Genomic DNA, 13,763 nt, shown 5'->3' on the forward strand with positions numbered 1-13,763 from the left:
TTATTCCTTTTCTAGTTTTAGTCAGTTTAGCGACTGTGGCTACGTCATTGTATGGGGTAACCGGTCTCATACACCACAGATCTGTAGCACTTAACTCAGTGATCCATGGCAGTCATTTTGTGCCAAAACACTGTCCACATGCCAGCTATCAATGCAGGATGCTGTGCTTCTCAATTGCTGCCCAGCTAGATCTCAGGTTACAGGGTAAGGAGCTCAGGGCATTACAGAGTGAGTCACCATGTTGCAGCAGAATGGTCCTGGCTCTCCAGCTATTTGTTTGGCCCACAGCCTGGGACACAATTGGAGACTATTTAGCCACTTGGCACTAAAGAGTTCAAAGACGCGGAACCTGAGGTGACCTGATAAGATCAGAGTCAGCAATATAAAATAGCTCCACTTTGCTCTCTGATTGGCTAGATGGAATTCCTGCCAAGTTGGCAATGGAGGTTCCAAAACAATTGCATTGCAACTAACGAGCTTATCTATGGTGAAACAAATCCTCCCCAAAACCAAAGATTTCTATATACGTCACACACAGGTGATGGCCTAGTAGGTTACTGTTGTACAGCAGAGTGGTTGCGTGCAACAGTAAGTGCTACAGTAAGTTGATTAGCTGAAGTTCATTTGTCTGTCCACCCACTGGGCAGCAAGTAGCCTAGCGGTTAAGAGTATTGGGCCAGTAACCGAAAGGTCGCTAGTTTGAATCACCAAGGTGGAAAAATGAGCAAGGCAGTTAAGCCCCAACCACAACTGCTCCCTGGGTGCTGATGATGTTGATTATTTTCAGGTCTCTCCAGAGATGTTCGATCAGGTTCAAGTCCGGGGTCTGGCTGGGCCACTCAAGGACATTGACTTGTCCCGAAGCCACTCCTGCATTGTCTTGGTTGTGTGCTTAGGGTCGCTGTCCTGTTGGAAGGTGAACATTCACCCCAGTCTGAGGTCCTGAGTGCTCTGGAACAGTTTTTCATTAAGGATCTCTCTGTACTTTGCACCATTAATCTTTCCCTCGATCGTGACTGTCTCCCAGTCCCTGACACTGAAAAACATCCCTAGGGTGGTGCCAGGTTTCCTCCAGAAGTGACGCTTGGCATTCAGGCCAAAGAGTTCAATCTTGGTTTCATCAGACCAGAGAATCTTGTTTCTCATGGTCTTAGAGTCTTTAGGGGCCTTTTGGCAAACTCCAAGCGGGCTGTCAAGTGCCTTTTACTGAGGAGTGGCTTCTGTCTGGCCACTCTACCATAAAGGCCTGATTTAGTGTAGTGCTGCAGAGATGGTTGTCCTTCTGGAAGGTTCTCCCATCGCCACAGAGGAACTCTGGAGCTCTGTCAGAGCGACCATCGGGTTCTTGGTCACCTCCCTGACCAAGGCGCTTCTCCCCCGATTGCTCAGTTTGGCAGGGTGGCCAGCTCTAGGAAGAGTCTTGGTGGTTCCATACTTCTTCCATTTAAGAATAATGGAGGCCACTGTGTTCTTGGGGACCTTCAATGCCTCGTCACAATCCTGTTTCGGAGCTCTACGGATAATTCCTTCGACCTCATGGCCTGGTTTTTTTTCTCTGACATGCACTGTCAACTGTGGGACCTTATATAGACAGGTGTGTGCCTTTCCAAGTCATGTCCAATCAATTGAATTTACCACAGGTGAAACATCAAGGATGATCAATGGAAACAGGATGCACCTGAGCTCAATTGTGAATCTCATAGCAAAGGGTCTGAATACTTATGTAAAAGCTATTTCAGTTTTTTTTTTATACATTTGCAAAAACTTCTACAAACCTGTTTTCACTGTCATTATGGGGTATTCAAATCAAATTGTATTAGTCACATGCGTCGAATACAACAGGTGTAGACCCTAACCGACAATGCAGTTAAAAAAAGGATAAGAATAAGAGATTAAAGTAACAAGTAATTTAAACAGCAGCAGTAAAATAACAGTAGCAAGACTATATACAGGGGAGCACCGATGTAGAGTCAATGTGCGGGGGCACCAGTTAATTGAGGTAGTATGTACATGGAGGTAGAGTTATTAAAGTGACTATGCATAGATGACGACAGAGAGTAGCAGTGGTGTAAAGAGAGGGGGGGGGGGGGCAATGCAAATAGTCTGGGTATCCATTTGACTAGGTGTTCAGAAGTCTTATGGCTTGGGGTAGAAGCTGTTTAGAAGCCTCTTGAACCTAGACTTGGTGCTCCGGTACTGCTTGCCTTGCGGTAGCAGAGAGAACAGTCTATGACTAGGGTGGCTTGAGTCTTTGACAATTTTTAGGGCCTTCCTCTGACACCGACTGGTATAGAGGTCCTGGATGGCAGGAAGCTTGGCCCCAGGGATGTACTGGGCCATTCGCACTACCCTTTATAGTGCTTGCAGTCAGAGGCCGAGCAGTTGCCATACCAGGCAGTGATGCAACCAGTCAGGATGCTCTCGATGGTGCAGCTGTAGAACCTTTTTGAGGACCTGAGGACCCATGCCAAATATTTTCAGTCTCCTGAGGGGGAATAGGTGCTTGGACCATGTTAGTTTGTTGGTGATGTGGACACCAAGGAACTTGAAGCTCTCAACCTGCTCCACTGCAGCCCCGTCGATGAGAATGGGGGTGTGCTCAGTCCTCTTTTTCCTGTAGTCCACAATCATCTCCTTTGTCTTGATCACGTTGAGGGAGAGGTTGTTGTCTTGGCACCACACGGCCAGGTCTCTGACCTCCTCCCTATAGGCTGTGTCATCGTTGACGATGATCAGGCCTTCCACTGATGTGTCATAGGCAAATTTAATGATGGTGTTGGAGTCGTGCCTGGCCGTGCAGTCATGAGTGAACAGGGAGTACAGGAGGGGACTGAGCACGCACCCCTAAGGGGCCCCTGTGTTGAGGATCAGCGTGGCGGATGTGTTGTTACCTATCCTTACCACCTGGGGGTGGCCCGTCAGGAAGTTCAGGATCCAGTTGCAGAGGGAGGTGTTTAGTCCCAGGATCCTTAACTTATTGATAAGCTTTGAGGGCACTATGGTGTTGAACGCTGAGCTGTAGTCAATGAATAGCATTCTCACATACAGTTGAAGTCGGAAGTTTACATACACCTTAGCCAAATACATTTCAACTCAGTTTTTCACAATTCCTGACATTTAATCCTAGTAAGAATTCCCTGTCTTAGGTCAGTTAGGATCACAACTTTATTTTAAGATTGTGAAATGTCAGAATAACAGTCGAGAGAGTGATTTATTTCAGCTTTTATTTCTTTCATCACATTCCCAGTGGGTCAGAAGTTTACATACACTCAATTAGTATTTGGTAGCATTGCCTTTAAATTGTTTAACTCTATTTCAGGTAGCCTTCTACAAGCTTCCCACAATAAGTTGGGTGAATTTTGGCCCATTCCTGCTGACAGAGCTGGTGTAACTGAATCAGGTTTGTAGGCCTCCTTGCTTTTTCAGTTCTGCCCACCAAATTTCTATTAGATTGAGGTCAGGGCTTTGTGATGGCCACTCCCAATACCTTGACTTTGAATGTGTTTAAGCCATTTTGCCACAACTTTGGAAGTATGATTGGGGTCTTGTCCATTTGGAAGACCCATTTGCGACCAAGCTTTAACATCCTGACTGAGGTCTTGAGATGTTGCTTCAATATATCAACATAATTTTCCTGCCTCATGATGTCATCTATTTTGTGAAGTGCACCAGTCCATCCAGCAGCAAAGCACCCCCACAACATGATACTGCCACCCCCGTGCTTCACGGTTGGGATGGTGTTCTTCGGCTTGCAGGCCTCCTCCTTTTTCTTCCAAAAATAAAGATGGTCATTTTGGCCAAACAGTTCTATTTTTGTTTCATCAGACCAGAGGACATTTCTCCAAAAAGTACGATCTTTGTCCCCATGTGCAGTTGCAAATCGTAGTCTGGCTTTTTTATGGCGGTTATAGAGCAGTGGCTTCTTCCTTGCTGAGTGGCCTTTTCAGGTTATGTCGATATAGAACTTATTTTACTGTGGATATAGATACTTTTCTACCTGTTTCCTCCAGCATCTTCACAAGGTCCTTTGCTGTTGTTCTGGGATTGATTTGCACTTTTCGCACCAAAGTACGTTCATCTCTAGGAGACAAAACACGTCACCTTCCTGAGCGGTATGATGGCTGCGTGGTCGCATGGTGTTTATACTTGCGTACTATTGTTTGTACAGATGAACGTGGTACCTTCAGGCATTTGGGAATTGCTCCCAAGGATGAACCAGACTTGTGGAGGTCTACAATTCTTTTTCTGAAGTCTTGGCTGATTCCTTTTGATTTTCCCATGATGTCGAGCAGAGGCACTGAGTTTGAAGGTAGGCCTTGAAATACATCCACAGGTACACCTCCAATTGACTCAAATGAGTCTATCAGAAGCTTCCAAAGCCTTTATATCATTTTTTGGAATTTTCCAAGCTATTTAAAGGCACAGTCAACTTAGTGTATGTAAACTTCTGACCCACTGAAATAATCAGTCTGTAAACAATTGTTGGAAAAATGACTTGTGTCATGCACAAAGTAGATGTCCTAACCGACTTTCCAAAACTATAGTTTGTTAACAAGAAATTTGTGGAGTGGTTGAAAAACAAGTTTTAATGAATCCAATCTAAGTGTATGTAAACTTCCAACTTCAACTGTAGGTGTTCCTCTTGTTCAGGTGTGTAAGGGCAGTGGTAAGTACAATAGAGATTGCATCATCTGTGGATCTGTTGGGGCGGTATGCAAATTGGAGTGGGTCTAGCGTTTCTGGGATGATGGTGTTAATGTGAGCCATGACCAGCCTTTCAAAGCACTTCATGGCTACAGACGTGAGTGCTACGGGTCAGTAGTCATTTAGGCAGGTTACCTTAGTGTTCTTGGGCACAGGCATTATGGTGGTCTGCTTAAAACATGTTGGTATTACGGACTCTGACAGGGAGAGGTTGAAAATATCAGTGAAGACACTTGCTAGTTGGTCAGCATATGCTCGTAGTACTCGTCCTGGTAATCCGTCTGGCCCTGCGACCTTGTGAATGTTGACCTGTTTAAAGGTCTTACTCACATCGGCTGAGGAGAGTGTGCTCACACAGTCTTCCGGAACAGCTGGTGCTCTCATGCATGTTTCAGTATTATTTGCCTCGAAGTGAGCATAGAAGTAGTTTTGCTCATCTGGTAGGCTCGTGTCACTTGGCAGCTCTTGGTTGTGCTTCCCTTTGTAGTCTGTAATGGTTTGCAAGCCCTGTCACATCCGATGAGCATCAGAGCCGGTGTAGTACGATTCGATCTAAGTCCTGTATTGACTCTGCATGTTTGATGGTTCATCGGAGGGCATAGCGGGATTTCTTAAAGCTTCCAAGTTAGTGTCCAGCTCCTTGAAAGTGTCAGCTCCTGCCTTTAGCTCAGTGCAGATGCTGCCTGTAATCCATGGCTTCTGGTTGGGGTATGTACGTACAGTCACTGTGGGGATGACGTCATCGATGCACTTATTGATGAAGCCAATGACTGATGTGGTGTACTCCTCAATGCCGTTGGAGGAATCCCGGAACATATTCCAGTCTGTGCTAGCAAAACCGTCCTGTAGCTTAGCATCTGTTTTATCTGACCACTTTTTTATTGATCTAGTCACTGGTGCTTCCTGCTTTCATTTTTGCTTGTAAGCAGGAATCAGGAGGATAGAATTATGGTCAGATTTGAGAAATGAAGGGCGAGGGAGAGCATTGTATGAGTCTCTATGTGTGGAGTATACCAGAGTATTCCTCTGGTTGCACATTTAACATGCTGATAGAAATTTGGTAAAACGGATTTAAATTTCCCTGCATTAAAGTCCCTGGCTACTAGGAGCGCCGCCTCTGGGTGAGCGTTTTCTTGTTTGCTTATGGCGGAATACAGCTCATTCAATGCTGTCTTAGTGCCAGACTCTGACTGTGGTGGTATGTAAACAGCTACGAAGAATACAGATCAAAACTTTCTCGGTAGGTAGTTTGGTCTACAACTTATCATGAGATCCTCTACCTCTGGCGAGCAATAGCTCAAGATTTCCTTGGATATTGTGCACCAGCTGTTATTTACAAAAATACATAGTCCTCCACCCCTTGTCTTACCAGACGCCGCTCTTCTATCCTGCCGGTACACACAGTATTGTGTGTAGATAGATGAGGAAAAATGTTTATTTCATACATTTTAGAAGAAGGCTGTAATGTAACAATGTGGAAAAAGTCAAAGTGTCTGAATACTTTCCAAATGAACTTTATGCATAGCATGAAGCCATGGCATCTATGGGTCAAAGGTTCACAGTGCGATGCTAATCTAATTCTAATTTCTGTGTGTGTGTACCCAGGTTGTGTATTTATAACATATGTGGTAATACTGGGACCTGAATTGCTTGACCTTATCCGCGGTGAGGCTCCGTAAATACAGACAGCACCTATTTCGCCACTGATAATTTGTTTTTATTTTTATTTAACCTTTATTTAACTAGGCAAGTCAGTTAAGAACACATTCTTATTTACAATGACAGCCTACCAGAAGTCAAAAGGCCTCCTTCGGGGGCTGGGATAAAATAATATAGGACAAAACACACATCACAACAAGAGCGACACCGCAACACTACATAAAGAGAGAGCTAAGACAACAACATAGCATGGCAGCAACACATGACAACAGAGCATGGTAGCAACACAACATGACAACATGGTAGCAACACAACATGGCAGCAGTACAACACGGTAGCAGCACAAAATATGGTACAAACATGATTGGGCACTGACAGCACAAAGGCCAAGAAGCTAGAGACAACAATACATCACACAAAGCAGCCACAACTGTCAGTAAGAGTGTCCATGATTTGGTCTTTGAATGAAGAGATGGAGATAAAGCGGTCCAGTTTGAGTGTTTATTGCAGCTCGTTCCAGTCGCTAGCTGTAGCGAACTGAAAAGAGGAGCGACCCAGGGATGTGTGTGCTTTGGAGACCTTTAACAGAATGTGATTGGCAGAACGGATGTTGTATGTAGAAGATGAGGGCTGCAGTAGGTCTCTCAGATAGGGGGGAGTGAGGCCTAAGAGGGTTTTATAAGTAAGCATCAACCAGTGGGTCTTGCGATGGGTATACAGTTTACAGAGGACTATAGAGTGCAGTGATGTGTCCTATAAGGAGCATTGGTGGCAAATCTGATGGCTGAATGGTAAAGAACATCTAGCCGCTCGAGCGCACCCTTACCTGCCGATCTATAAATTGATGTTTCCGTAATCTAGCATGGGTAGGATGGTCATCTGAATCAGGGTTATTTTGGCAGCTGAGGTGAAAGAGGAGCAATTACAATAGAGGCTACTAAATTTTTTTCGTAAATGCTTCTCCAATTTCATTGTGCAGTGAACCAACTTTACTGGACCAGTCTCGTTGACACAACAATGAATGATCAAGGGGTTGGCTAAAGCACAAACAGATCTGGCCATGGCATTATGGGCACGATCTCAATTGCATACCCCTTGTGTCCTCTCTCCTCGTCTCCTCAAAACCCATCGGATGAGAAAACCAGAGGTCCCTTCCCTCTAACCTTCTCCTCCAATGGGTTTTGAGGAGATGGCGAGGAGAGAGGACGCGAGGAGTATGCAATTGAGATTCTCCCATGGTTGAGCTCAGTTTCCTGGTCTAGGTCACATGTTCAAGAAGAACGCCTGACCCTATAGGCTATATGAGGGATAAAAACAGCGCTGAGCGGCTCAGATCATAAAGTAAGAATTAATATTACCCCCAGATTTTGTCCGCAGGATGATTCTTAATTGAACCACTGGTGATGTAGGCTATCCATTAGTTCTAATGACAGTCTGAAAAAAAAGGCCTCAGCCAGCCCCAGCCTTGAGTTGAGGTTAATTTTGACCAGGATTGTCTGCTACCTGTCTTCATTAATGGAGGAGCCTATCTTTGCACTTAAAGCCATATCTCTCTGCGGGTGGCCTCTTCTCTCTTCACTCCTCCCCCCTTTCCCCTCTCTCCTTCCACATTCCCCTCACACTAAGCACCCTTTCCAGTATTACACCAGTATCTTCTTGACAAGCTGCTATAAAGGGCTTAGCAAACAAGATTAGATAACAAAATCTCTCTCAATGGGCCATCTGCCTAGCTGAGCCTGAGCCCTGGCCGGGAGCTGTTCTGTAGCACCACGGGACACACCTTCCTCAGCCGACGTAAGCAAGGAGGAGAGAATCACTTCAGAATGACTGGTTAAAAAAACAGATACATTTTCTGGATTCTGAACTATGCAAACTCATAAGGAGGGCCAAACATTGTTGTTGTACGATTCCAAAGGAAGTACCTGTCCTGTCAACGTGACCCCTTTTCAACCCTTCGGAGTTAAAACTACTAGGGATTTAAGATGTTGGACTCTTCATTGAAATTGCTTTTGTGTACACTTTCTTTCATTTTAGCGTTTGAACTCTTGGGAATAAGAACAGGTATGTATGCAGGCCTAACAAACAGTCAAGCTACACTTTCACAATTAAGATGGAGTTGTTGTCTAATGTGTTTTATCGTTTTATCACAGACGCTGCATCTGGGCAAGGACCTCTTCCTGACGGACAGGATCTATATTACAAAACAGTTAGAATATCACCTATTCTATCGGTTCCTCAAAGCATAGTTCAGTCACCTCTCCTCAAGGTCTCTCACAAGGACCATGGCGCTATCCCTCGGCAGAAGCGCAACGTGCTTTTCCCCAGCGGGGTCAAACTTTGTGCTGAAGAGAGCATGCAACAATCCATCGCAAATCACCTCAGCTACTTTCACCTGCGAGGTAAGACCACCACCACTCACCTGTATGTATAATGATGGAGGAAGAAGTGGCCCTCCCCAAATCCGAGGTGGCAAGTCTGCGCGTGGCCCGTTCCGTCAACCCTTACCCAGACCATAGAGAAGGCCTACAGAGGCTTCAGAAATTATTCACACTCCTTGACTTTTCACACATTTTGTTGTGTAAACAGCCTGAATTTAAAATAGATTAAATTGAGATTTTGTGTCACTGGCCTACACACAATACCCCATAATGTCAAAGTGGAATTCTGTTTTTATACATTTTAACAAATGTATTTAAAATGAAATGTTTAAATGTCTTGAGTCAATAAGTATTCAACCCCTTTGTTATGGCAAGCCTAAATAAGTTCAGGAGTAAAAATGTGCTTAACAAGTCACATAATAAGTTGCATGGGCTCACTCTGTGTGCAATAATAGTGTTTAACATAATTTTTTTATGACTACCTCATCTCTGTACCCCACACATACAATTATCTGTAAGGTCCCTCAGTCGAGCAGTACATTTCAAACACAGATTAACCCACACACCAATGACTGTTTCCAATGCCTCGCAAAGAAAGGCACCTATTTGTGGATGGGTAGAAATAAAAAGCAGACAATTAAATATCCCTTTGATCATGGTGAAGTTATTAATTACACTTTGGATGGTGTAACCATATACCCAGTACAGGTGTCCTTCTTAACTCGGTTGCGGAAGAGGAAAGAAACCGCTCAGGGATTTCACCATGAGCCCAATGGTGACTTTAAAACAGAGTTTCATTGCAGTCATAGGAGAAACTGAGGATGGATCAACAACATTGTTACTCCACAATGCTAACCTAAATGACAGAGTGAAAAGAAGGAAGCCTGTACAGAATATTTCAAAACATGCATCCTGTTTGCAATAAGGCGCTGAAGTAAAACTGTGGTTCAGGAGTGAAATAACTGTATGTCCTGAATACAAAGTGTTGTGTTGGATTTGCCTTAAACATAACACATCACTGAGTACCACTCTTCATATTTTCAAGCATGGTGGTGGCTGCAACATGTTATGGGTATGCTTGTCATTGGCAAGGACTAGGGAGTTTAAATATTTTTTAAATAAATGAAATAGAGCTAAGCTCAGGCAAAATCCTACAGGAAAACCTGGTTCAGTCTGCATACCAACAGACACTGGGAGAGCTCAGGCAAAATCCTACAGGAAAACCTGGTTCAGTCTGCATACCAACAGACACTGGGAGAGCTCAGGCAAAATCCTACAGGAAAACCTGGTTCAGTCTGCATACCAACAGACACTGGGAGAGCTCAGGCAAAATCCTACAGGAAAACCTGTTTCAGCCTGCATACCAACAGACACTGGGGGACATATTCACCTTTAGGCAGGACAATAACCTAAAAAACAAGAATAAATATACACAGGAGTTGCTTACCAAAATTACATTGAATGTTCCTGAGTGGTCTAGTTACAGTTTGACTTAAATCGGCTTGAAAATCTATGGCAAGACATTAAAATGGCTGTCTAGCAATGATCAATAACCAACTTGTCAGAGCTTGAATAATTTTTAAAGGAATAATGTGCAATTATTGTTCAGTCCAGGTGTGCAAAACTCTTAGAGACTTACCCAGAAATACTCACAGATGTAATTGTTGCCAAACGTGATTCTAACATGTATTGACTCAAGGGTGTGAATACTTAAAGTACCAGTCAAAAGTTTAGACACACCTACTCATTGCAGGTTCTTTTTTTGACTATTTTCTACATTGTAGAATAATAGCGAAGACATCAAAACTATGAAATAACACATATGGAATTATGTAGTAACCAAAAAAGTATTAAACAAATCAAAATATATTTTATTTTTGAGATTCAGGCTGTAAGACAACAAAATGTGGAATAAGTCAAGGGGTATGAATACTTTATGAAGGCATTGTATATGCTATAGTCACCAGCCCTAAAAACAGGTGTGTGTCATCACCGTATTGATATTTGGGTCTCAACCTAAAGTATTTTGCCTCTCCAACATCCAATTTTCAGGCAACATCTGCTCTACTTTAGATTAATTTCCTGGCAAAAAGTATGTCACACTGAAGGTTGCACTGTATGTCACACTGTATGTGAGGATAAGCCCATTTAGAGACTTGAGCCAGGTAGCAGCACCTACACAGAGGGGGAGGGAGAGACATTCCTGACTCTGAGAAGGATGTTGGGCGTGAGCAGGCAGGTTAAAAGTAATTCTCAGAACATGTGTCCAGCCACTCAAGGTGAGAGAGAGAGAGAGGCTTAGGGTTTTGAGAGGGAGGAGCTATTGAGTTGGTGGAGTGAGTGAGTCTGTAGGGCCTGTAGTTGGACTAATCAGTGGTCAGTGTGCAGGATAGTTCTGTATGGGATTTCAGTCTTGTGGGCTACCTGGCTGGACTAAGTTAGAGGGTTGTTAACATTCCCTCCTTGGCTTTTTGGCTAACTCTGGAGTCTCCAGTCTCCGCACTTTACAACTCTACATAATAAAGCATTTATAAAGGATTAGTAAATCATTTATTCATCATTTATTTATTAATTACTCTCATAATTGTAAATGTTGGTAACCTAGTTATTCATACATTTATAAACAACTTTTAAAGTATTTAATAACGATTCATAAGATCATTCACAAGATGTTTAATATACAAGTAACTTCCAGAATAATGGAAACACGAGAGTAAATGAGGGATACAAAGTATATTGAAAGCAGGCGCGTCCACACGGGTGTGGTTCCTGAGTTAATTAAGCAATTAACATTCCATCATGCTTAGGGTCATGTATAAAAATGCTGGGCAGGCCATTATTTTGGCTACCGTGGCTATACCCCCATAGCAGGATAATGCCCCCATCCACAGGGCACGCGTAGTTACTGAATGGTTTGATGAAAGTGATGTAAACCATATGCCGTGGCCGTCTCAGTTACCAGAGCTTAACCCAATTGAACACTTACAGGAGATTCTGGAGCGACGCCTGAGACTGTCACGTCCTGACCATAGTAAGTTGTCATTGTCTATGGTAGAGTGGTCAGGGCGTGACAGGGGGTGTTGATATGTTTTTGTATGTCTATGTTCAGGTTCTAGTTGTTGTATTTCTATGTGGGTTGTTGTTTGGCATGACCTCCAACTAGAGGCAGCTGGTTGTCATTGTCTCTAATTGGAGGCCATACTTAAGTTGATGTTTGTCCCACCTGTCCTTGTGGGTGATTATATTTTGAGTCGTGTGTTTTTTTTCCTCTCTGCGTCACGGTTTGTTGTTTTCTGGTTAGTTTAAGTATTTATGTATTGCATCACGTTTCACTATTAAATAAAGATGTGGAACTACGAAAACGCTGCGCTTTGGTCCGCTCCTTATAACAGCCGTGACAGAGACAGCGTGTTCCACCACCATTAACAAACTCCAAATGATGGAATTTCTCGTGGAAGAATGGTGTCACATCCCTTCAATAGAGTTCCAGACACTTGTATAATCTATTCCAAGGTGCATTGAAGCTGTTCTGGCTCATGGTGGCCCAATGCCCTATTAAGACACTTTATGTTGGCATTTCCTTTATTTTGTCAGTTATCTGTCGGTCCTTATGAACCATTTAATAATCATTAGTTACGTTTTTTTTTGTAGGGGCTATTTACACTTTAGAAATATTTTATAAATGTTTTGAGTGTCCAGTGTAATTTCTCACAAAAAGATGGACATGCCGTTGGTAGACATTCCAGCAGTATCTGATGCTCAAAATGGCCCTTAGAACATATCAATGGTTCAACAATAAGCACACAAAATATATTGAAACTTTTATTCCAAAACAGTCCCACTGTTGTAATAGTGTCATACGTACCTTCAGACACACTGAGTATGCTGAGTAAAATACAGTTTTTAGTCCAAAAATGCTAACATAAGTGTTTCTTGGCAGCAGCGGATGGGGGCATTGTCTTAGGGCCTAGCCTTTTGTGGGCCCCAAGATGCATTTAGTTGGGGAGCCCCCTGGAAGTCAGGGCCCCTGGGCAGGTGCCCTGCGTGCCCGGTTGGTAATTCAACCATGATCACTACAAGTTAGTTTACTAGACTACTTTACCAATTTATTAAAAAGCTTTAGCTGACATGGCAGTGTTAATCTCGTAAACAATAACTGATGAAAAATACTCGCCAACGACCTACTATAGAGATGAGATGCTCTGGGGAAAAAAAGCATAACTATTACAAATTACTTTTCATTTTAGTTTACGAAAATGGGATGAGACAAGAATTCCATGTGATACTAATGAACATTATATTTGACATGAAGCTCCTATTCATCAGTTTTGTTCAATGCTTAGCATGCATACAGAATAGTTTATGCAATCCTCTCATTTGGAAAAATGTACATTTTTCAGTTGTGTTGTCTAATTGAGCTGATCTGCCCGGCTCTCCCTCAGAGCTCCCAGGCGGTCACTTCTGTCACTCGTCAATCTTTTGAACTGATGCAAACCCAGAACACTTGACTTGTAACTAACCTCAACTAGAAACAATGTTTACTCTCTTACTTTCATATAGGATATTTTTGCTTTGATCACAACAGAAGCTCTATATTCCCATGTGCGCTGTTATTCATTCATCTGTGTTGCTGCTCTTGCAAGTTGCAGTGTCTTTTTGTTGCTATTTGTCTGCGGTTAAAAGACTGAAGCACTGGAAGATTTAAAGGTTGTATACAGTATGTAACATTTCTACCTGCAAACCATACATTAAACATGTATACCTCAATCACATATCAGTAGTAATGAAATAACAAAAACCCACTAGAGTAAAACGATCCGGTCCAGCCAGCTGTTGTGTGTAGGCTACATCTCCCTGTTGTATGATTAGTTCGCGGTCGCGAGGTGGCCAACTTTAGCAAAACATTAACGTTACAACTCTTCCTCAAGTCCTTGCAACAGTTGTTTCACAACAGTTTTTGTGAATAAAATGTTAGATATATTTCCTTCAACGTCCTGTCCTGTGTGCTTATTCTTTTACCAT

At 43.0% G+C, this 13,763-nt stretch overlaps 1 protein-coding gene across 1 annotated transcript in view; it reads left to right on the forward strand.

Annotated features, from left to right (window-relative positions):
- impg2a (interphotoreceptor matrix proteoglycan 2a) overlaps window positions 1-13,763 on the forward strand; it is a 61,196-nt gene that overhangs the window by 329 nt on the left and 47,104 nt on the right. Inside the window, exons 2-3 of the mRNA XM_045707437.1 lie at window positions 8,398-8,424; window positions 8,514-8,762. Of these exons, the coding sequence (XP_045563393.1) occupies window positions 8,398-8,424; window positions 8,514-8,762 (276 nt within the window). The remainder of the gene's footprint in view (window positions 1-8,397; window positions 8,425-8,513; window positions 8,763-13,763) is intronic.

The sequence above is a fragment of the Salmo salar genome, chromosome ssa25 (genome assembly GCF_905237065.1).
Source record: "Salmo salar chromosome ssa25, Ssal_v3.1, whole genome shotgun sequence".
In the NCBI taxonomy this organism is placed as follows: Eukaryota; Metazoa; Chordata; class Actinopteri; order Salmoniformes; family Salmonidae; genus Salmo; species Salmo salar.